This window comes from Ictidomys tridecemlineatus, chromosome 2 (assembly GCF_052094955.1).
Source record: "Ictidomys tridecemlineatus isolate mIctTri1 chromosome 2, mIctTri1.hap1, whole genome shotgun sequence".
Lineage (NCBI taxonomy): Eukaryota > Metazoa > Chordata > Mammalia > Rodentia > Sciuridae > Ictidomys > Ictidomys tridecemlineatus.
Genome location: NC_135478.1, coordinates 52,814,547 through 52,838,207, shown reverse-complemented (window position 1 = coordinate 52,838,207; position 23,661 = coordinate 52,814,547). Strand labels below are relative to the sequence as shown.

Genomic DNA, 23,661 nt, shown 5'->3' with positions numbered 1-23,661 from the left:
ATTACTCAAACATATATACGCAGTATGTTTGTAGAAATGCCTGAAAGCCTATTAATGAAATTATGATAGTCTACTTATAAAATTTACAAACAGATCAGGGGCCCCAAAAGCACCAGTCAATCTTTCTCCGAGTATTTCTTGCTCTGGACCAGGCAAGAGCTGTCATCACTCAACTTCCACATCTCCTCACTGGCTGTTGGCCTTTCTCCATCTGACACATGTCTGATGTTCCTCCAGAACTCCCCTCTTCATGCTCCAACCAGATCCAGCCACATTTCCACCTGGGTGTGGCAGAGATAATGGATATCCCAGTGCCCTGAAAGCCCTTGTCATGCCAGCCACCAGGCCTGGTTGGACAATCTTACCCAATCCTCTTCTCCAGTCTTGGCCCCCAGGGACTCCAACGTTCTTTTTGCATTCTTTTCACCAAATTTATTTTTCATTAGGAAATCCTAACTTACTAATGATATGATAAGAAATACACAAAAGGAAGTTATGAGGCCTTTTACTATAAATTAGCCATCTAGAATTTTGTTTAATCTCTAACCCCTTACCCCCCAAAAAGAACCTTTTTATGAAGTTTTTTGTTTGTTTGTTTTGCAGTACTGGGATTAAACCCAGGGCTTTGCACAAGCTAGGCAAGTTCTCTGCCACTGAGCCACATCCCCAGCCCTCAGCAGTCCTTTTGTGAACCTATGTTCCTCCTGTGCAATTCTGCTCAACAACTTCTTTCCATTGGACCCCATGTGTTCTAAATGACTTTGAGGCTTCAAGGTCTGAAAGGGACTCAGCCGGAAATGCAAATTTCCCTACAAGTTCAGTCTCACTGGCTAAGAGAATCCCTTGATGTTTCAAATATGATTCTTTTCTCCAATAAAAATACGGATAATTTTTTGGCAGTATCATGGCCTTGCCAAACATTGCCAAGCGCAGCTCTCTGAAGGCTGCAATGGAAAGCCAGGGATGGTTCAGTTTCTTCCTGGGCTAGGTGTGGTGCACAGAAGAGAAACTAAAACAAAACAAAAGAAACCAAAAAACGAAGATGTTGTTGCAATCTAATGAATAAATCTTCAATTAGAGCAACCAATGGCACAAACTACTACCACTTTGTGTAATAATCTAGCTCCAAAATCTTTTTTGAGAATTATCTTCTGCCTTCTCCATAATAGCCTGGAAATGTCTTTTTTTGTTTTGTTTTTTGTTTTGGGTTTTTTTTTTTCTTTTCAATCTCCTCCCTAGACAACTTGAAGCACACAGAACTTTAAATCTGCTTTTTCAAAATGAATATCCCAATACCAACATACATACCTAGAATGAAAAACTATGCTGTAGTATTAAATGCTGAATGACCATTCTAGAAAATAGACATAGCAGTGATCAAGATTAAGCTTCTGTTACATCTTCCCACCTCAGGTAGCCTGAACACAGACTACAGAATGACATAGGATAGTGCTTTTATGCTGTCTTTAAAGAACATGTGTACAAAACGTCACTAAATTTGAAATGGGCTGTCATAGACTTAATATAGCTTCCTATGCAAATTTGAAGCTGGAGCACTGCTTTTTCCTAATACCTATTATAACAATGGTGATAATAATAAAAAACGGCTCTATGGTTTGCTCACTACTAATTACATGGCACTTAACATTTGCATGAAACTTTTTTTAAAAAAAGTCGGTAACTATTCAAAATTTCTTATCCACTAGTTCTAATGGCCATGCAACTAGCCTGCCACGTTCGCTGAATTTTAACACTAATTCTTGTACTACAGAAAATGTAGGCCGGTTAATCACTCCTGCCAAAAAGCTCGAAGATACAATACGTCTCGCTGAACTAGTCATTGAAGTCCTTCAACAAAATGAGGAACACCACGCAGAGGTGAGCAGGCTCCGTGGGAAATGTCTCTGGGCTTCCCTTAGCTGTGGTCACAGAGCTGACTCAACCAACCAGGTCCTGAATCAGATGCCTTAACTGCCATTTTCTTTTAACTGGGCTTGCAAAGAGAATCAAAGTGGAAGTTTTGGAAGGAGAAGACTTTGGAAAGTTGCTTAAAGCAAGCACGCAGTGGTTGTGGGTTATACATTTCAACCTTAAGTTTTCAGATGTTTCTAGCAAGAAACTAATGAGGTGAGTTCATTTTAAAGTGAATTATTCAAGCCACATCTGGTTACCATTGTACAGAACACACAAATTCTAGTTTTCTTTCTTTTTCTTTCTTATTTATTTATTTATTTTTGGTCTTTTGTGGTTGTTTTTTGTGGCCGCCACTGTTGTTTCAAAGGGTTCTTTGGTGTGTGAATCGAGAGCCATGTTTTTGAATCTACCTCTGTAACTTATTCTTCTTGTACTAGGATCTCTTTTTTATTTATTTTAGATCACCTGGGTTGTTAAACGCAGTGACAGAAGCAAATTATTCTGTGTCGTTCATCTTGTCAGTTTCCTAATACACACCTAGATAAATACAGTTCACTCTTTTATTTTTCAAACCACTATAAATATTATGATTTTGATAATAATGATAAACAGAGATTTCAAGACCCACTAAATCCCAAACCTATATGGACTTAAATAACCCAACCCTCCAAGAAGTGATTTCTACATTTTATGATGATGAACAGTAATAGCAGTACTCATTTAAAATTTGAGCTTAAAAATCATGTCTGTCTTAAAATAGCCTCTTTTAAAATTATACCAATTCTCCTTCTGCATTCAGATTTACAGAAAAGGGGGAGGGGTAAAAGTGTTCCATAAAAGTTATTTCCCACACACCTAAAGGGATCATTCCCATGACTAACGGAAAACTGACAGACCAGTTAAGTGATACATAATACACCATAAATCCAACCAGCCCGACTAATGCCTGATTGCATATTTAAATTTCCTCCCTGTTTCTCTACTGTTCTATTCAATCTTGGCTGATCGTGGCAGGGGAAAGAGGTATGTGACTAAACTGAATGAACCGGCCACCTGCTGTCATACTCTGTGCATGCCCTTCTAGTACCATGTCTTCTAATGGGACTTTCCCCCCCTGGTGCTCCTGCTTTCTAACACTGACCCAAGGAATGTAACAGCAACTTCCAGTGGACTGCTTGTGACATGGGTGGCCCTCCACGGCAGGGTAAATGTGGGGTGATTCTCTTGTGTGTGCATGAAGCGATTGGTATACCTACAATGACTGCAGTTACATCCCACACACGCCTCCCACCTGCCTTGATTCTGTCCTTAGCCTGTGGTAGTTCCCTATGTCCGTCTGTACTTCCCTTTATTACAGCAAATGAGTCCCAAGCTTAGTAACTAGAAGCTCGTCGAAGTGATACTAATCTCCCTCTAGACTGTCTGTATGTGAGTCATATATACAGTATTTATATATAGAGAGAGTGCCGAAGAATCACCATGGCCCCGAAAGTCCCCTCTGAGGATGGGCTACAGTCCCCTTAGGTGGGAATCATTAACTCATACATCACCTAGCAAGGACCCTCAGCTGTGAGTGACATGGGACATCAAATCAACAACCTCCAGCCATGCACACCTGGGCTGACTTCCTGACCCATGAGTCGAGTTAGGATCTGTCTCTATCACACACGATGGTCTTTTTAGATCGGGGGCATTCAGGGTTCCAGCAATGGTGGTAAGTGTTTTCTTTCTGGGTATCTTCAAAATCACCTCCAGAAGCATGGGGGGGCTCCCACCTGCCTTCTCTAGATTTGAGGGATCCAGGCTTTATCCATACATTTGTGAGACAAGGACCCAAGGAGGACAGTCTGTCTCAGTCCCCACTGTGGTTTTAAGTGAATAACAGAAGAAAAACAATGGATACACTTGATTAACGATCAAGTTATTATCTGAGGCTACTACAGGCTAAGAAATGATGTTGAGTTTTCCTACATCTCTCAAAAGGGCCACCCAAGGAAAGTTTATATTCTAAGGAAGGCCTTTTTCACATTTCTAAAAAGGGCTTTATCACTAACTGCTAAACATTATCCCACCTAGCCTCTGTAATCATCAACACAAAATATTTTAACTTTGTATATTTAAGCCATTTAGGGCCAGCACCATGGCACTTGTAATCCCAGTGGGTCAGGAGGCTGAGGCAGGAGGATCATGAGTTCAAAGCCAGCCTCAGCAACTTAGTGAGGCCCTCAGCAAGTTAGCCAGATCCTCTCTCTAAATAAAATATTAAAAAGGGCTGGGGATGTGGCTCAGGTGGTTAACCACCTCTGGGTTCAATCCTTGGTACCAAAAATAAATAAATAAATATATATATAAATAAAAGTCATTCAGGAATACAAGCTCAAATGCACACAATAAATTTGAATAAACTCAAATAAATTCGATTCTGTTTTTATTAGTACCTTTAGAAGTTAGTGAAGAGAACTTTAACACCCTTTGGATTTCCAGAGATCAAATTTTCTTTTAGATCAATGTATAGGATTATTTCCCAAATTAGTCATTTCTCCCCATCACAGAATCCTATTTAGTACTCAGTCAGAGCTTCCTATGGAGCATCTTCTGTCTGCTGAGGCAAGTATCCTGGTGCTTTGTGAGGGGCAGAAGGGAGGCTTGCCCTTCAAGGGAGAGAATGCAGGGTAGCAAGAACTCAGGCTATGTGCCTGAGAAGCTGTGCTGTGAATTCCTGCTGTGCCTCCTCCTTGCTTTGTGACCTTGACCTAGTTACTCAACCTCTCTTATCCTATAAATTGGAGATACACGGTGGTCCTTGTTAGGAGGCTACTTTAAGCAAAGGATCTGACCTTGTGCCTTTCACACAGCAAGTAAAAGCTTGGCTATTGTGGTATTAAATATATGATTGTCCGATCATGCCAAGGACAAAACCTATATGGAAAGTGCCAGATGAATGAGAATAGACAGAAAGTATTGAAAGGAGAGGGAGTCCTTTCATGGTGGAGTGGCCTGAAAGCCCCCCCACACATACACACCTATTTATTCTCAACGTCCCCTTATCGATTGCCATCACCTAAGAGGCTTGAGGAAATTCAGATTTCCAGATCTCGCCCCAGCTCCATTAACTGGCCTATCCTAGGGAGCATCAGTCACTTTTCAAAGCTGCTCAAGTGATTCCAGCACACAGCCCAGGTCGAAAGTGCCAACGTGCAGCAGAAAGGTGGAATTTTCCCTGGCACACCTCAGATAGGGTTTTTCTTCCAAAAAGAATGAATTTTTTTTCTCGTGCCCAGTACTCACTACCATTTTCTCTGAGTGCTCAGTAAACCCCTTAAAAAAATCATTCCCCTTAAAAAAATCATTAAGTCCTAAGCATGGGTCTTGACCATGAAGCCATGCTGTTGGGCAGTACTACACGAATGAAATTAACCTGCCCCCATCCAAAAACAAATAAAAATTAACAATCTTTAAAGCCATATTTAATTCCAAGATAAAGCAATTAAATGTCTCAAGAGGAAAAAAAAAATTGCCTTGGCTAAGAACACATTCTATACTGTGCATACATGCCATTTAGGGTAACAATTGTCACATTTCTCTCATTCTTCCAGTTAAATTCTGTTCAAAGAGCCTAATGCACATATGAATTATGCCTTCACATATTGTTGCTTTCTCTTCCTGATCTCTCTCTATGTATACGTATGTATATGTATATATGTATTGTGGTACACAGAGGGGTACATATATACATGTTAGTTTGTGTGCAAAATAAAGTGTGTTCAGTGTGGTGAACTGTACCCCTAAAGCACACAGCTTTGTCTTTGAATAGGGAAAAGCCCTGGGTAAGTATTTAGAAGCCAATATGTGACTCTGAATATCTTTGGAAGAGGTTTATTGAGACTTCAAATACCCATGAACATTGCAAATTAGCTCCCCACAAACTCTGAAGATTTGTTCATGTACAAAAATAGCATTCACCTGTAGGAACAGGCACGAAATAAATAAATATGTATCATCCAATTTTTGAAGGCGTCCCTCAAACCAGTCACATACACTTTGTTCATTGAATTGATATTACACTTTGGCTTTTTGGTTATTATTGCCCTTGAGAGGATCTTTATCTCTTACTTGAGAGTCAAATTGGATGATAGGGTTTTTAAAAGAATTACCTTACAGAAATAGCTCTTGATTTTCACTTCTTCTGCAAGTCCCACATCTAAATTCTCTTGGTTCACTCAAATTTTAAATTCCCCCACCAACCTCCATAATGATGACCCATACCACAGTACTCACTGTTCTTTTTAAGGTTGCCAATCTAAATGATTATTATTTCAAGGACTGTAGACACTTGCTTGGTATTATATTAAATTACAACAAGGGATTACGTTCATTATAGGTGGTAAAAGTGGCGTTTCTGATGGTCTCTGGTTTGTAACTTTTAAATAAAAGCTGGTAAAAACCAAATATGAGATTGGGTTAAGAAATTTTTAATTTCAGACATTTATGGTTTGTTTTTCTTTTGGTTTGGGTTTTTTTTTTTTTTCTTGACATTGTGTCTGGAAAAGCAACGGGGTCTACCCAGCTTTGCTTGGCTCACCCTGAAGAAGTAGTTGGTCAATAAAAGAAAAAATACTCACCTTTGTGAACTTTACAAATACCCTGGATCAGGTTTGATGAGTGTTGGCCCTCCATATAGGGTTAAGGGTGGGGATGGGAGTCCAGCAAGTTCCAGTATTTAGAGTCTCTGCCTAAGAGGCTGAAGGCTGGGATAGCTCGGGGGTGGGCAGGGGATTTCTTTCTCTGCTGGATTTAGTCAGTAATTAGAGAAGCAACCCCAGACTCCAGGTTTCTCACCCCAGATGGTCAAATTACAATAAAACCTCATCAGTTCAGACCCAAATGCTTGGAATCTGTGACAATACTCTTGCAGATGTGGTTTTTTTAATTTCTCCTAAGTGAAATTTTTGGCATGATCTCAAACTTGCCCTTGAAATTCTAACTGCTCTTCTTACTAGTTAGAGACTTTCCATAGTTTTTCTATCCCATAACCTATGAAATTAAATCCCCCACTTTTAAAATTTTAATTTATATGTTAACATCTATAATTATTAGTAGAATTTTTTTTAAAGTACACATTTGTGATACATGGGTATGATAACCCATGTAGACTTTATGAATACCATTTACTTTGGTGCCCAATTACAAACTATGTTCAAAAGGTTTTAAATGATATCTCTGTTAAAAACGCCAACCCTTTAGGCTAAATTTTGGTGACAGACCAGCATTTCTCTTTGCCATAACTCTGAATCCGTGAGGTTTTACTGTACATTAAAAATGGAAACAGCAGGTGTCTATTTCCAGTCAAGCCAACCTTGCAGAATGGTCCATGACTTGATTTTTTCCATTTAATTTGCAAACCAGCCACATGTTGATAAAGGAGAAGTAAGTAAAGTAAAATCTCACAAAAGAAGAGAGGTGGACCTCTGTTCTGCCTCCTAGTGGCTGATAGATTATCCCCTCCAATGACTACTAGATCACAGAAGAGCTTGGCCATTGAACAAACCCTTCCATTTATGGAATTATTTCCATGATCATCTTTCATATTTTCAAATCCCTTCCCACCTTTTTTTTTGGGAGGGGGGAGGGGCGTGTGAATGCTCCGGAAAGTGTTTCCAGTGTAAATACTTTACAGCATTGAGTGGGGAGGCGGGGGCTAGTGGGGCTAGCAATTTGTTTTTTCTGCTCTCTTTGAAATCAGCAAAACAGGGCCTGTTGACACCGCCACACATTCTGCATGCTCTTTGCCAGAAATGATTAGCCAACATGCATGCATGCCTTTGAATTGCATTCACATCTGGCCAAGTCTGATGTGAATGATTGCCCTAAGACCCTGCACAATGTTTTCCAAGGGCCCATGTGCATGAAAATGAGTTACTTCACTGATATTTTTTGGTTTTCAATGTACATACATGTCCAACCCCCAGAGAAGTGAAGTCCTGATTTTACTCAGTGTTTCCTAGCTTAAGCCTGATCTTTCCTCCAGACCGGATGCAAAACCAAATACCTCCCTGCTGAAAGAGGACAATTGCAGTAATGGTTGCCTTGGACTTGGCCTGAAATAGAAGTAACATCCCCAACGTGTAGGGAAACACGAGTCCCTGAGTTTGTACGAGACCCTAGACAAATGAAGCCCCAGACATGTAGACTAATGTGATCGATGATGACCAATTTTCAAGTTAGACCAGCAGAAAACCCATAAACACAGTGAAGAAACTCCCCTCTTCTAATATTTTAGAGCAAGAACTAGCCACCAACGGTGATTGACAGCATGACTCCAAACCTACTGAGTTATTGTAAATTGAACAGAAGTTCCACGTCTGTCATTTCTACAGCTGCAACCTCTGACCTCCAGGTCAGAGAAGAGGCTCTCGTGGCAGGCCTGGGATCAGGAGGAGCACTGCCTTGGACCCCGAGAGCCCCCATTTGTTTCCAAAATGCTGTTCTCTTTACAATAAAAATGATCACACCCTGCTGGATGCATAGTCAATCTTGAACAGCGAGGGCTACAGATCACATCTTGTAACCGAGAGAGAAACTCACCACCTCTTGTGTCTATTGTTTTTCTGCCACATTTCAAAGGCCTTCGCGTGGTGGTCGGACTTAATGGTGGAGCACGCAGAGACGTTCCTGTCCCTCTTTGCGGTGGACATGGATGCAGCATTAGAAGTGCAACCCCCAGATACATGGGACAGTTTTCCGCTGTTTCAGCTACTGAACGATTTTCTCCGAACCGACTGTATGTATCATCTTGGACTGTTTGACTTTCTGGAGTAGTGAGCAGACAAACAGATTGCTAAAACATCTTTACCCCAATGAGACCGTGGGTTGGATGGAGAGTTTCATGGTGCTCTTGTGACCTAAACACACATGCACACACCTCACAGCTCAGGGACCTTCCCTTTCTTCCAGAAAGTGTCCTGTGACAGAGAGGCCCTCTCTTAACTGCAAAGAAAAAACCCAAGAGCAGTGTGAGAAGAGGTGTCCACGCCTTGTGATTTGTTTGTCCTCCATCAAATGAATTAGCTTACCCTCTTCACACTGGGCACTGTTTATCAGAAGATGCTTTCTCGGTCAGAAATGATTTCTGGTGCATAGTAACTGCAAGCAATTACAATGTGCCTTATGGAAATAGTAGCTATAAAATAGATTTTCCTTGCCTAGAGAGCGTGAGGGAGGAAGAGAGGGAGTAAAGAATGTTCTTTCTTCCTGGTAACTGAATGGGAGCTAGGTAAACATAAAAGATGGTGTGCATTAGCCAGGCACAGTGGTGCATGCCTGTAATCCCAACAGCTCAGGAGGCTGAGGCAGGAGGATCTCGAGTTCAAAACCAGTCTCAGCAAAAGCGAGGTGCTAAGCAACTCAGTGAGACCCTGTCTCTAAATAAAATACAAAATAGGGCTGGGGATGTGGCTCAGTAGTTGAGTGCCCCTGAGTTCAATCCCTGGTAACCTCCCCCGCCCCCCAAAAAAGATTGTATGCATTGCTATTGTGTTGTTTCTTGAAGGAACATCATTGTTTTTCCTTAAGTGACACAAAATGAGTAAAGTATTTTTGAATGTCATTTCTCTTCCAAAGAGATTGAAGCATTATCTTCTGTTCATGTTCTTTTTTTTTTTTCTCCTCTTTTATTTGGCAGGGGGGTGGGGACTGGCAGGGACCAGTTCCTTAAAAGCAGGGTATTTAATATAGAATGCCATCATCTCTGTGTGTGTGCTGTACTTTGATAAAGCAACTGTGGGTTCTTACCAAGCTTTTGCTTCTCTGTTCTAGATAATTTGTGCAATGGAAAATTCCACAAACACCTGCAAGACCTGTTTGCCCCACTTGTTGTTAGATATGTGGATTTGATGGAGTCCTCAATTGCACAATCCATTCACAGGGGCTTTGAGCGGGAGTCATGGGAACCAGTCAAGTAAGGAAACCTCTTTTGATACCATCGGAGTTTGGGTGCAAATGGCTGGAGAGTCATCCAGAAATGGATTGATGGTGTTACATGACATTTTCATTGTTAGCCTGAATAGAAAGCAAGCACTCTATTTATTTCCTACCATGGTTCTCTTACCTTTCTTGCCCAAATGGGGTGGGAGGAAGAGGTTGAGAAATGTTTTATGAAGTGAAACCTTTGTTTTATTGCACAAAGTTTGATAAGGATGAAGTGATATAAACCTGGCGGTGATATTTGTACTGTGAATCTTCCTCAAATTGTGTTACCCCAAGCAATTAGTGTTTCCCAAAGTGTGTTCCATAGGGTTCTCAGAGGGTTAGCAAACTTTTTCTATAAAAGGCCAGATGACTAATCCTGTAATTCCAGTGGCTGGGGAGGCTGAGGCGGGAGGATCTCGAGTTCAAAGTCAGCCTCAGCAATTTAGTGAGGCCCTGAGCAACTCAGTGAGAGCCTGTCTCTAAATAAAATATTACAAAGGGCTGGGGATGGGGCTCAGTGACTAAGCACCCCTGGGTTCAGTCCCTGGTACCAAAACAAACAAACAAAAAATGGCCAGATAGTAAACATTTAGGCTTCTTGATTCACATGATCTGCATCACAACTACTCAAGTTTGCTATTGTATCATGAAAATACTTATAGATGACTGTGGCTATGTTCCACTAAACTTTATATACCAAACAGGGCATAGTTTGCTGTTCCTGGGTTGGGCCTTTGAGACACACCTCAAAAAAGAACTCTAAAGCCAGATGACTTCAGGAAACACTACCTACCCAACTCGTCCACCCATACCCTTATCCTGAACAGCCACAAAGCGGGCTAGTTTGCCAACTCTGAGATTCCAGTTACACAGAATCTTGCTCACCTCTGATTAACCTAGAGTTTCCTTAATGTACCTGACCACAGTCTGCATTTTAAAATGGGTTTTTCTATCCTGCAGGAAAAAAATCACAGGACATCCTGTGGGTTGAGTTTGTTCATGTTCACCACTGTCTAGCACATCGTAGGTCCCGTTTGATTGTATTTGGTAGAGTCTGGGTCACCTCCATCCCCAGCCAAGAAGAGGGCTGTGCCCCAGGATGCCAGAGGCTCAGCCCCAGCCTTCCCTGTCTGTAAATAGAGATCCCTGTGTGGAGAGTTTGTGGTGTGGTTTGCAAAAGTCTAGTGAAGTCTGGTTCAGGCTTTTCCCTATCAAATTTTAGGTTTTGTTTTTGTTTCCTTTTACATCTTTGGGGCATAGCAATCCATATAGAACAAAGTGGGACTGGACTGTGTCCTAGTGACCTAAAGGAAGTCCAGATAAATATTCAAGAAGCTTGTCCTCAATATGGAATCTTTGACCTGTTTTTAAGCGATTTCCTAAATTAAGATTCTCCCTCTAATATTCCACTGTATATGACTGACTGACTGAGTTTTCTCTGAGCCACGAGGAATGATTTCTATCTTGCTCTACTGACAGCAAGTTAATAGGCAGTAACTCTTTATTTGCAAATGCCAAGAAATTTAAATTTTAGCTTATCATCCTTAGGTTGATAATGGCCTCTTGACATGGCTCTGTTGCCTTTTTAACTCATGAGGATGAAACTGGATCCCTTGATGGTAAGGCATTAATGAGAGGCTTCTAATTTTTTTTTTCTTTTCTTTCTTTCTTTCTTTCTTTCTTTCTTTCTTTCTTTCTTTCTTTCTTTTTCCTTCCTTCCTTCCTTCCTTCCTTCCTTCCTTCCTTCCTTCCTTCCTTCCTTTCTTTCTTTCTTTCTTTCTTTCTTTCTTTCTTTTTTTTGTGCCAGAGTTGAGCCCAGGGGTACTTAACCACTGACACACATCCCCAACCCCCTGCTTCTTTTTTTTTTTTAAGACAAAGTCTCACTAAGTTGCTCAGAGCCTTGCTAAGTTGCTGCAGCTGGCTTTGAACTTGAGATTCTCCTGCCTTGGCCTCCCAAGCCACTAGGATTACAAGCGTGCACCATTGTGCCCAACACTATTTTTTTTAATCACTCACTATAATCAATACAATTCTGCTTTGGAGAATAGCTTTGAAAATAAAATAAAAATTTAAATGAGTAATATCCCCATTTTGAAAACAAAATGGTCTTGAAATAGCATGTACTTATTTGGGTTTAAATGTATAAATGCCAACAAACCTTGGAAGAAATGATCAGTACCCTTCACTGTTCCTTAAAAGGCTTAGATTTAGGACCTCATCGTCCAAGGCAAGCACTTGAACAAAACTCTAGTAATTTGTTTTCCCATCTGCAAAATTGATTTTTTAAGCAGTCCCTACCCAGGGTCTGAGAATTGTCGTGGAGCTCTGTGATAATGTCACTGAAGTCATTTATAATCTGTTAAATTCTTCAAAAGCCAAACATATGACTGCTATTCCTTTGGAAGCATTAAATATTTTTAGTACTATCAGAAGTAAAGATAGAATTGAAATCGTTTTCACAATTGGAAGTCTTAGTCTGGGAATGTTTTGTTGGGGATGTTTTTTACTGAGGAAAAGAACTGGAATTGGTGGGTTGATGATTTAAAGATCTGAAGCTTCATAAAGGAATCAGAGTTGTGATTTTAATCACCTGGAAATTATGCAGATGCGCGTGTATATTTTAAGGAGTCTTTGCCGTCCAAAACTGTGCTGTTGGCGAGTGAGTGTGATTTCAGTTTGTTCAATTTGTGCTAAAATTGTACTAAACAGTACGTACCTTTCAGAGGATGTGGAGAGATTTCAAAGGACCAACTAAAACACAGACAAATTAAAATTATTTGAAGCCACACACATTTTATTAGCTGATTTGTAAACAGAATGAGGAAGGTGTGGGACGGCTTTGTAGAATGGCAGAGGATGAAGGGTAAAAATGATTTTTTTGGAATTCTTTTCATCAAGCTCACCCAAAAAACAAGAAACTGACTTGGGTAAATTTAGATTTGCTCATTCCTTTCAGTTGGGGCCCCATGATCCTCCAATACACACACACATACACACACACACACACACACACACACACACACACACACACCAGCCTTTCTGTCAAACAATTGCTATCCTCAAATAGTTCTTGTTCTCCCACTTTTCAGAAGTCATGGTTACAGGTAAAATGAGAAAGACATTGTAAAAGCTATCTTCGAAATCACCAGTGTTCAAAAACATTAAAGAAAAACAGCTCTCTGACCAGAAAATGCTACCAATGTGTTGAGTTTGCTTTAAAAAAAAAAACAGTGTTAAAAGTATTATTTTTCCTTCCAATTTCCTCATTTCAAAATAGGGCCCTATAAATGAAAAGGGAGATAAAATTATCTGGGCTTCATGCAACCAATGTTATTTGATGGAAAGGGTAAAATGGCTAAGTCCTATGGTCATCTTTCCCCTGAAAATCCAGTGGCTGTCTTTCCATCTCTGGGAGGAGAGAAAAGAGAGACTATATCTATTTTCATTGTGCCATATGCAGTCCTGGCTGGGATCTCTGCACATTGGTGGAAGCTGCCCCCGCAGAGCTTCTAACCACAGCTGAAGGGAGACCTCTCTGGGGTGTCCATCAGGATGTGTCACAGGATCACCACCCACAGTTGGGCAGGTGGTTTGCACCCCTCCTAGCAGCCCACCAACAAGCAGGTGTACAGCATTTCCACAGCTCTTTGCTGTTGGCTCATTGCTGATCGGTCATATGGCCTTGAAAGTGGACGAAATCCCAGAAAGCACCTCATCCAAAGTCTGGCTGAGTCAAGCACCTGCCCCAACCCATCCCCAGTGCCTTTTCCTGACATGTGGTCACTCAGTCTCTCCTTGAACACTCCAAGCACAGGAATCCTTGGCTTTATAGTTATAATTTTAGGTTAGGATGGATTCAAATGGTAAATCTAAATGCTGCTTCATGATCTATGCACACAGTAAAGTCTGGGTTCCTCTTTTCTCAAAATGCACTTTTTTCCTTTCTGCCTGAGATATGCATATGAAAAATCTAAACCTTAATGTCTGTTTCCAGATTGCTAATGATGTCAATATTTTAATCATAAGAAATATCAGACCAGAGACAATTTAGCAACATGTAAATGGCCTAGTGTCAAATAGACAAGGATCAGATTTGGCATGGGAACTCATGTCACTAGATGACTTTGGGCTACCAAGATCCTCCCTCAGTTGATTTTGCTGAGACTCAAGCAGTCCTTTATAAAACAAGCACAGAATAACCAAGCTCTTCCAATGCTCACATTCCTGCAAATGTGCCTCTTCATATCTGTACACATCTACACATTAGATTGTCACTATCTCAGCCTGGTACAGTGGCACACGCCTGTAATCCCAGCAGTTTGGGAGGCTGAGGCAGGAGGATCATTAGTTCAAAGCTAGCCTCAGCAATAGTGAGGTCCTCAGCAACTCAGTGAGACCCTGTCTCTAAATAAAATACAAAATAGGGCTGGGGATGTGGCTCAGTGGTCGAGTGCCCCTGAGTTCAATCTCTAGTATCCGCACCCCCCCCCCAAAAAAAAAAAAAAAAAAAAGATTGTCACTATCACTTTAGCAGCTAGAGCAGGGATCTGGGATATAACCTATGCTCAGTGACTCCTCATGACTAATTGGCGTACTGATGAAAGAAGTTACACAGGCTGAAGATTGTGAAGATAACAATAGGAAAGTGATGATAATAGGAAAGAAGAAAAGATACATTCCCCTGATTGCAGAGATTTCAATCTACTTGAGCCTGGGCAACATTCACACAAGAAGAATGACTAAATACTTACCAGTGAACAAATACCATAAGGAAGAAATTGTGGGATCATAGATTAGAGGGAGCGAACTGTGAGACCATGAAGGTAATGGCTTGGAGATTAAAATTTCAAAAGGGATAGGGGTGTTGGGAAAAGAGCATGAAATAGAAACAGGGTAGGAAGCAGAGTTTGCAAAAGGAACGAGGAATGTTCCGTTTGGCCATCACGATCTTGAAAGGAGGAAACAAGCCTTGGAGATAGGCTTGAAAGGTTCCAAAATCCCATGAAGTGTGGATATTAATTCTGTAGGCATTGCATCCTCAATTGGGGGTTTTATAATCCCCAAGCTGGTGAAAATTGGCATTTTACAGAGCATAGTAAAGTAGGTTAGTTAGCTTACCTTTTCTTGCCCATTCCCACAAAAATTACCTTTTAGTCCCAAGTAGTGATGTTTAATGGACTTTCCCAAAAAATAAGAAGTGAAAGGATAAATTTGTGAGACACCTGTTTCTTTTACATGCAATACATAAGCAGATAAACAGTATATCTGTGGTATTAAATTCCTATGGAGAAGGAAGTTGGAGGGGGTCATGAATGTTAGTCACTATGGACTCTTGGGAAGATATCAAAGGATGTCCATGCCCCCAAAGTAGGATTAAACCTAAGAACATTGAGAGAGTTTTGATGCCCAGTGCACCAAGACAAGACAAGATACACCGCATAGCCAGGTGCAGTGGCACAGGCCTGTGATCCCAGCGGCTCAGGAGGCTGAGGCAGGAGGATCACAAGTTCAAAGCCAGCCTCAGCAACTTAGTGAGGCCCCAAGCAACTCAGCAAGACCCTATCTCTAAATAAAACATAAAAAGGGCTGAGGATGTGGTTGAGTGCCCCTGAGTTCAATTCCTGATGCCCCCCAAAAAAGATACACTGCATATATTCATGCAAAAAATGGCTCATAAGAGTAGAACATATTCTGTATCTAGTCTTGCATAGAATAAATTCCAGGAAATAAGGAATGACTCCACCTCTGGTCATTCCCATCAATAGAAATGATTAGACACACACACAGCTATAAACATTCATCCACGTGAGAGGGTAGATGAGAACTTTTTTAATCCAATGCTTCACAGATGGGAATGAAATGAAAGTTATCCTTTTTCATCAGGGTCCCCAAAATGAATGAATCTGGTTTTTAAAAAATATTTATTTAGTTGTAGATGAACATAGAGTATTTTTATTTATTTCTATGTGGTGCTGAGGATTCAACCCAGTGCGTCACACATACCAGGCAAGCAGTTTACCACTGAGCTACAGCCTCAGCCCCAATGAATCTGATTTTTAATGTATCCATTTTTAGAATCGCAGTTCACACATCTTGTACTATCCGGTGACATATAAGTTATGATTCTTAACAGAGAAGCATGACTAACTGGTTCTTAGATTATTGATAAAGGACCCTCTTTAAACATAATAATTCATTACAACCACCAACAGCTCCAGGAGCCTGATCATCGGGACTGAGTGCAACTAGAACATTCTCCCCTTTCCCATGGATAATAGTGAAATATTATGCTTGCAATTCACCTCTTTGATTTTTAATACGTTTTTTAATACCCAAATGAAATATTAGTAACATCATTGATACACTCTATTATTTTGCTAAGGCAGAAATATCAAGCATGTTATATCATTTTAAAAGTTGACCATTATGATATGTCCCTGAAGGAAATGTCTCTATATGAGGCCAGTGCAGGAGTGTAGCCAAACTGTCATATTTTACAAATATAATATGCTTTGATTAATATAAGTATTTTTTTTAATTTTCGTGTGCAAAATGAAGCTCACTTCTAATTTGTGTACCCACCATCCGCTAATATGTTTAAATTAAGTTGCTTTTCTGCATACATTTGTATGTTATTCATTCCTAGCTACTTTTAATTTGCTCAGAATTGACATTTTAACTTTCCAGGCTGCCATCTCTAGGATCTCCTAATTCCTTGATCATTATTCAGTGTGTGTATCATTTAATGATCACATTTGCTTATATAGGCTTACACATGTCTCAGTGGAAATTGCTAACGGATTTGTTACATGGCAGTGTTTAAGACTGAGAACCACCAGGGACTGAATTCAAAGGCAAATTCCTGAGTTAAACAGAGACACACGGAGGGAAGAGTTCCATTTTTCTTCCTCTACTTAGTACTCATATTTAGCTCACCTTCTCTAGGCCATCCCCACAAATCCACCCTTTCTTTCCAAGTAGGGATGTTTAGTGGGCTTTCCCAAAAAGGAGAAGTATAAAAGATAAATCTGGGAGACACCTGTTCCTCTGACTCAAGGAGAGGATGCCAGGTTGGGAATTTTGCCTTCTAGAGTTTTCGGTCTACAGCCAGGGCTATGTCACCCTTGTGAAAGAGTAACTTGTTTCTGGAGGGTGTCAGGCGTCCAAATGATCTACAAGGGTCCAGAATTTCTGACTTAGAAAGAGGCTTGCCCTGCTGAGCAAGCCCCCAGAGGCAGCTCCAGCCCTCCAGGAGTCCTGTTAGTCAAACAGCTTCCCGGGGCAGAGCTTCGTTGGCAAACCCTGCTCTTCTCCTGCAAGATCCAAAACCGAGAACCTCAATTCCTTTGCCAAAGTGCTGTCAACTCCACTTAAACAGGAAGGCTCCTCTCAGATGCGGAGCTGGGCTGGGCTCTACCGTGCCAGTGACTTTGGCTGGATAGCACACCCTTAAAATGCCACTCCTAGGCATTCAGTGCCAGCTTTTGGAGCAGTCCGTGACATGGACTCTCCAGAGAGAGGCAGTTGATTCAAGTTGAGGGTTTTGTTTTGTTTTATTTTCTCTCTTTACTCATAAAACCACCCATCCCTCTTCCATTACATTAATGATCCATCTTTGTTGAAAAAAAATGAGAAAAGGTAACATTTTTAATATTTGGAGCATTTTTTTAAACTGGGTATTGAACCCAGTGGGGTTTAACCACTAAGCCACATCCCTTGCCCTTTTTATATTATATTTTGAGACAGAGTCTCACTGAGTTCCTTTAGGGCCTTGCTAAGTTGCTGAAGCTGGCTTTGAACTTGCAATCCTCCTGCCACAGCCTCCCAAGCCATTGGGATGATAGGCATGTGCCATGGTGTCCAGCAATATTTTCTGCATTTTAAACTGATTTTAACTTTTTATAGAAAAAAAATGTGTAGCTTGATTAATTTTCACACAGTGAACACATCTATTTAACAATCACTCATATAAAGAAATAAAGCATCCCCAGCCTCCCCGGTAATCCTGGTTCCTTCCCAGACATATCCCACATCCAAGTGCACCTACTATGTATGACATGAAGTCACATTTGAAATGACTTTTGGTCCAAGAATTTGATATGAGTCCTGCATTTGGGATTTTTTTTCCCTAGGTGTCTATTTCTGTATACAAACATTTCTCCATTGTACTTTATCTTAGTTTGGGGAGGGCAGAAAGTTTGCATTTTAAGTATTCTATAAAATTACTCAGAGCTGATCCTTCTTGATAGGATTTCTTCTTCTTTGCCATCAACTCTGTCACCCCGTTGCACATACTTCCCAGCTTTAGAAATAGCAGTTGGAAAGAATTCAACTTCTGCATATCACCATTTTGTGTATGTTCAAGGGGATGAGCTTTCTATCCTGTCTTGTATCTAATACATGACCCAAAAAGTGTGTCTCTATGGAAAATACCTTATAAATGAGACTAAGAAAGTTAATGTGCTCCATTGTTTCTGTTTTAAATTTTTCATTTTTTTTTTTTGATGGACACCTACTATTTATACATACATGTGAGGTAGGAGGTGATATTTTGATTCATGTGCACCTTGGGTATCCATGAACTGGGTGGTTAGCATATCAATCCTTATAGATTTTGTTTCCTGTGATGAGTACATTCAAATTCCTCTCCTCTAATTATTTTGAGATATTAAACACATTCTTATTAGTTATACTCCCCCTACATGAACACCAGAGCTTATTCCTCCTAGCAGACTCTAAACACAACACCTGTCAATCAACCTCTCCCCTACCCCCTCCACCTGTTCCTCCGCCTTTGCTGTCCATTCTACCTAATTCACAGCAGCCCCAGCCTGGTCGGCCCACCATGCCAAGAATTAATTCCATGAACTTCAAGTTCTTAGTATGAGGCAAGTTCTCTTCTGGACTCTTTAGACAATGGATTTGGAAACAGAAGGCCCCTCCCGAAGACATTGAAACAATGTGATCATTGCTCATGGGCCCTCCGCAAGGGTCCGCCCTTCTGAGCCACTCCTTGTTGATTTTTTTCTGTTTGTTTCTCCATTAACGTGCATCATTTCTCTCTGCATCCCGAGCCACATCCCAGCTGCCGTCCGTAAGCTGCTTCCTGAAGTGTGTCGCTTGAGTTCTTACTGTTGTCTTGCTGTGGACTTAGCCAATTTATTTACAACAATCGTTGTGCTTCTGCCACATCTGCATTGTCACTGTGATGGTATTTTTTTCTTTCTGTCTGTTTCTTCCACAGGAGTTTAACCAGTAACCTACCCAATGTGAACCTACCCAATGTGAACCTTCCCAAAGTACCAAATCTACCAGTTAACATCCCTCTAGGCATCCCTCAAATGCCTACTTTTTCGGCACCGTCATGGATGGCTGCTATATATGATGCTGAGTGTGTATTCAGTTCACATTAGATCTAATTTAAATTTAAGTGATCTTGGCATGGATATGTATTGTTTATTTCTATACATCCTATATAACAGAGATGGAGATGGATAATTAGACATATTTTGCTGATCATGCAGAGACAATATTGTTTATTTCTGGCATACATCATGTTTGTAAGACGTTTGCTATATATACAACACTAACAATTTGTCTTACGCCCACTGAACACTTGAGGACTATGTTTCACTTCCTGAATTCTTTTGCGAAAGGATTTTGCCCCCCCCCGCCTTTTTAATGCAGGTGACATGACTCTGGGGAGTTAGTCACCCCAAAATAGTCCAGGAAACCTATTGGACAGGCTGGCCAGTCATTTCTGGCCTGATCCCAGTCTTAAAAGGGAAGCACACTTCCCTAGAAGCTGAGTTTTGATTTTTTAAAAAAATAATAATAATTAGGAGTCTAAGAGACTGTTAGAGCCGCAAAGCATATTTCTGATGTCAGCAAATGGCAGAATGTAGTAACAGTTTCCTCAGGACTAAATGAAAATTTCTGAATGGATCAAGCCCTAATAATGTCAATACTATGTAAAGATTCTTTTCTAGATCAAGTTACAGTAAGGATCTTTTGAGATCTAAGTAGCAAGAAGGTCTCTAAATTTGAAAATGCGAGATTCAGACCTGGCAATATTAAATTTGGGGTAGCCACATCATCTGTGGTCTGAGATGTAGAGTCATCCTTCATCTCTGCTAATATCAGGGCTGGATGAGGTGAGTTTTCTTGGTGCCTGGATTACTTCCTCAAGTCCAGAGGTTCATGGGAGGAAGCATTGAGTAGCCATTTCTTCTAGCTGAGGAAAGGAATCCTCTCCCCTTTCTTCCTTAGCAAGAAGATCCAGCACCCCTAAATTCTACCTCAGGGAAATTAAATTAGAACCACGTGCATGATTTAATAAGTGAAATAAGGTTTAGCAATTCTATACCCTCCTTTGATCCTTTTTTTCGACCACAGCTAATTATAGGCCAGATAAGCTTTTTCTTGAAAGAATAAATTGGCACGTTTTCAAAGGAAAGTGTTATTATCAAAGGAATATAAAAAAAAATGATCTGAAACTGGCAGTGATGTTTTGAAATCTCGAAATCACGTTCGTCAGGACGGCTGTCAGCTTTTTTTTAATGTTCATAGACTCCAGGTAGAGAACAGGGCATTAAAATGGCTTCTTGCTTGGCTTCTCCAAAGCTACCTCACATTTTTAAAAACCTCTAATTGCTCTCAAGTTCACAATGAAATCATATGTTCAACAAATTAAAGCCTTCCAAAACAAAAAAAAAAAAAAGTATTTCTCAGGAAAAAAAAATCTTCTAAGAAAAATATATCATATTCATGCTAAGATGACTCTATTAAAAGTTAGATTAGGTAGCATCTGTTTAAAATTTAAAAGTAAATATCTTAGAGCTTCTCTTACCTTCTTCTCTGCATGCTCTGTGACACTGTTTTTGAAAAGATATGAATCAAGACATTGTAATAAAGCAGATAATGGTCTCCGTTCAATTAATTAAGGCATGAGTGGGAACACATTTTGGTAACTGCTTAGCAATCAAAATAATCTTGGTGCTATTGCCTTAACATTAGCAGTTTATCTTAAAAATAAAAAGAAAATATTCTTTTCCTCATGTCAAAACTTAATAATAAGCTCTTCAAAGAAAAAAAAAAAAACCTAAGAGAATTTTCTGAAACTCTGAAACCAGATGGGTGTCAAAATGTTGTTGTAATAAATACCAATTATTGCATTCATATGTACTTAATGATTTAAAACATAAACCATGCAGTTCCAAAACGGGGCTTAGACTAGACAAAGTTGGGGTTTCTTTTTTTCTCAGGCCTAGGATGGGACGGGAGGAAAGGCTGAACTTCCGCAGAGAGACAAAAGCATCTCTTCTGCATGATGCTTACGGCAGTATCTGAGAAGGAGGCGTGGATTCTCTATCACCCACCAGGAAATGCCTGATTCCATATCTTTTCATGATTCCAATTTCCTCCTTTTGCCACCTTTCATTTTAAGGACGTGTTTCCATGTTACCTGCTCCTACGTGTCAGATAACATCTACGTACTGACCTCAGACTGGTCTGTCCTGAAAACATTACCCTGTCGGTCCAGGCCGTAGGCTCCCTCCTGGCATGTTGGGAGTTTGCCCCGTCCCCACCCCACCCCACCCCGCAGTAGCTGTGTATGCATTTATGCACTAGCTATATTTCTCTCTGAAGCATTAATTCAATGCAGCTGGCATCTGTCACAATAGAAACACCCACTCTCATCTGTTTCTATAGACGATGTCAGAACAAGTGATAATGCATGGTGTGTTGGGCATTTTATAAATTACCGTGTTAGCATTAGTGGTATGCGAGGAAGAGGGTAGGGGGGGGCGGCCACCCCTCAGAGCTCCAAAAGGAATTGTTACCAAAGAGAAAGCCAGCAAAGGGCAAGATGAGAGTGGATCATTTCCTATACACAGGCTTTCCGTGGATGCCCCAGGTAAAAGTCCCTTAGTCATCATTGGACAGAAAGGAATCACCTCCCATTTCCCCATCTGTACAGAGTACTGGGTAAGACAGTATGGCCGAAAAAAGAGCTCAGGTTTTGAGCCCTGCAGCATTGCAAATCTCTCCGGTCCACTCACCTCCCCTGCCCCGACTCCCCTCCTCCTGGGGCTGCCTGTGCAGCAGGCTGGTCTGTGAAAATTGGAATGAGAATCAAACTGAACACGAATTTTGGGTTTGGGGTACCCAGGTGTCCCCCCGTCTTGATCCCCCCCACCCAGTTTCTTTCCAGCTCTTCAAGAGAGAAAGCAGGTCCTCGCTCACCACTTTGTTAGCACTAAAACCGAAAAGTCTTGTGCAATCTCCAAGAAGCCTCCCCTCTGGAGGGCAGCTGGGGAAGTGCATGAAACCCTGAATCTTAATAACTGCATGTTGCCATGTAGTTATTATCCGTGGAAACTGACTTCTCCCCCTGGTGCGTGGCCTTCATCTGAATCATCACATGTGTTAATGTGGTTATTGAAGGAAGGCTGATTTTTACCATACGCCATTCTCCTAGTTGCTATGGAACCAACCCCTTCTTCAGACGTCTCACTGGTCTGGAGTAATTGGCAGAGCAAAGATGACTAGGTCCTGTATGGTAAAACTCAAAAGCTGCGGTGGAGATTGCCCCCACCTCCACCGCCAACACGCGTCGTTTTGTATGTGGAAGCCACTGTTTGCCTAAAGCCTCCTAGCCCGCCCCCCCACCGTCGGTTGTCTCTGTGTTCATTTCTACAGAGCCTGGGGCTTACTGGGTGACTCTTGTCTTCTAATTCTTGTCCTGCTAGTAATGGATCAGGCACCTCGGAAGATCTATTCTGGAAACTTGATGCCCTTCAGACCTTCATCCGGGACCTGCACTGGCCCGAGGAAGAATTTGGAAAGCATCTGGAACAGCGACTGAAACTGATGGCAAGTGACATGATTGAGTCCTGTGTCAAAAGGTAAGCGCAGGTGGCTGGGTAGATCCAGCATGTCTCTTCCACTGTCCACTGGCACCAGAATGGTGTCTTCTCTTTCACTGTGTTTGGGAGTTTAATGGAGACAGTTATTGTTTATAAAAGCCAGCTGGATCACTAACTACCCGAATCTAGCTTGTATTCACCTGCCACCCATCTGTCCCAAACCCAAAATAACTTGGCTGCCAATTTTCTCATGGTTATCAGCACCATGAAGGAAAGATACACATGTTCTTTTTTTTTTTTTTTTTTGTATCTGGAATCAAGCCTAATGGGCATTTGACTCGTGAGCCACACTCCCAGGCCCCAGGCCATTTTTTAAATTTAAATGTAAATTTTTAATTTTAGAGAGACAGGGCCTCTGTAAGTTGCTGAGGCTGGTTTTGACCTTGCGATCCTCCTGCCTCAGCCTCCTGAGTCTCTAGGATCACAGACGTGCACCACTGCACCCAGCACCACATTCATTCTTGTTCATCTCTGTATCCCCATTATCTAGCAGTGTCTGGCACACAAAAATATTTTACCTAGTAAGATTTGTTAAATACATGAATGTATGTGGCTAGGTGGAGTGTTGAGAGGAAAGAAAAAGAGATGAACAAGCTGGGTATGAGGGTGCACACCTGTAATCCCAGTGGCTTAGGAGGCTGAGGCAGGAAGATCACAAGTTCAAAGCCAGGCTCAGCAACTTAGGGAGTCCCTAAGCAATACAGTGAGACCCTGTGTCTATATAAAATATAAAAATGGGCTGGGGATGTTGCTCAGTGGTTAGCACGCCTGGGTGCAATCCCTAGTACCAAAAGAGACAGAGAGAGAGAGAGAGAGAGAAATGAACAAACAATTCTAGAGTATCCAG

General features: G+C 41.0%; 1 protein-coding gene across 32 annotated transcripts in view; it reads left to right on the top strand.

The window, feature by feature from the left end:
- Positions 1-23,661, top strand: part of Cadps (calcium dependent secretion activator) — a 479,644-nt gene that overhangs the window by 369,663 nt on the left and 86,320 nt on the right. For 15 of the 32 annotated variants that reach the window (XM_078038573.1, XM_078038571.1, XM_078038570.1 and 12 more), the window contains 6 exons: positions 1,772-1,878; positions 7,321-7,341; positions 8,539-8,695; positions 9,730-9,871; positions 19,130-19,276; positions 22,638-22,793. In XM_078038573.1, the coding sequence (XP_077894699.1) occupies positions 1,772-1,878; positions 7,321-7,341; positions 8,539-8,695; positions 9,730-9,871; positions 19,130-19,276; positions 22,638-22,793 (730 nt within the window). Of the gene's footprint in view, positions 1-1,771; positions 1,879-2,002; positions 2,937-7,320; positions 7,342-8,538; positions 8,696-9,729; positions 9,872-11,430; positions 11,502-19,129; positions 19,277-22,637; positions 22,794-23,661 lie in introns of those variants that run through there. The other 17 variants (XM_078038583.1, XM_040289631.2, XM_078038589.1 and 14 more) reach the window with 5 other exon arrangements.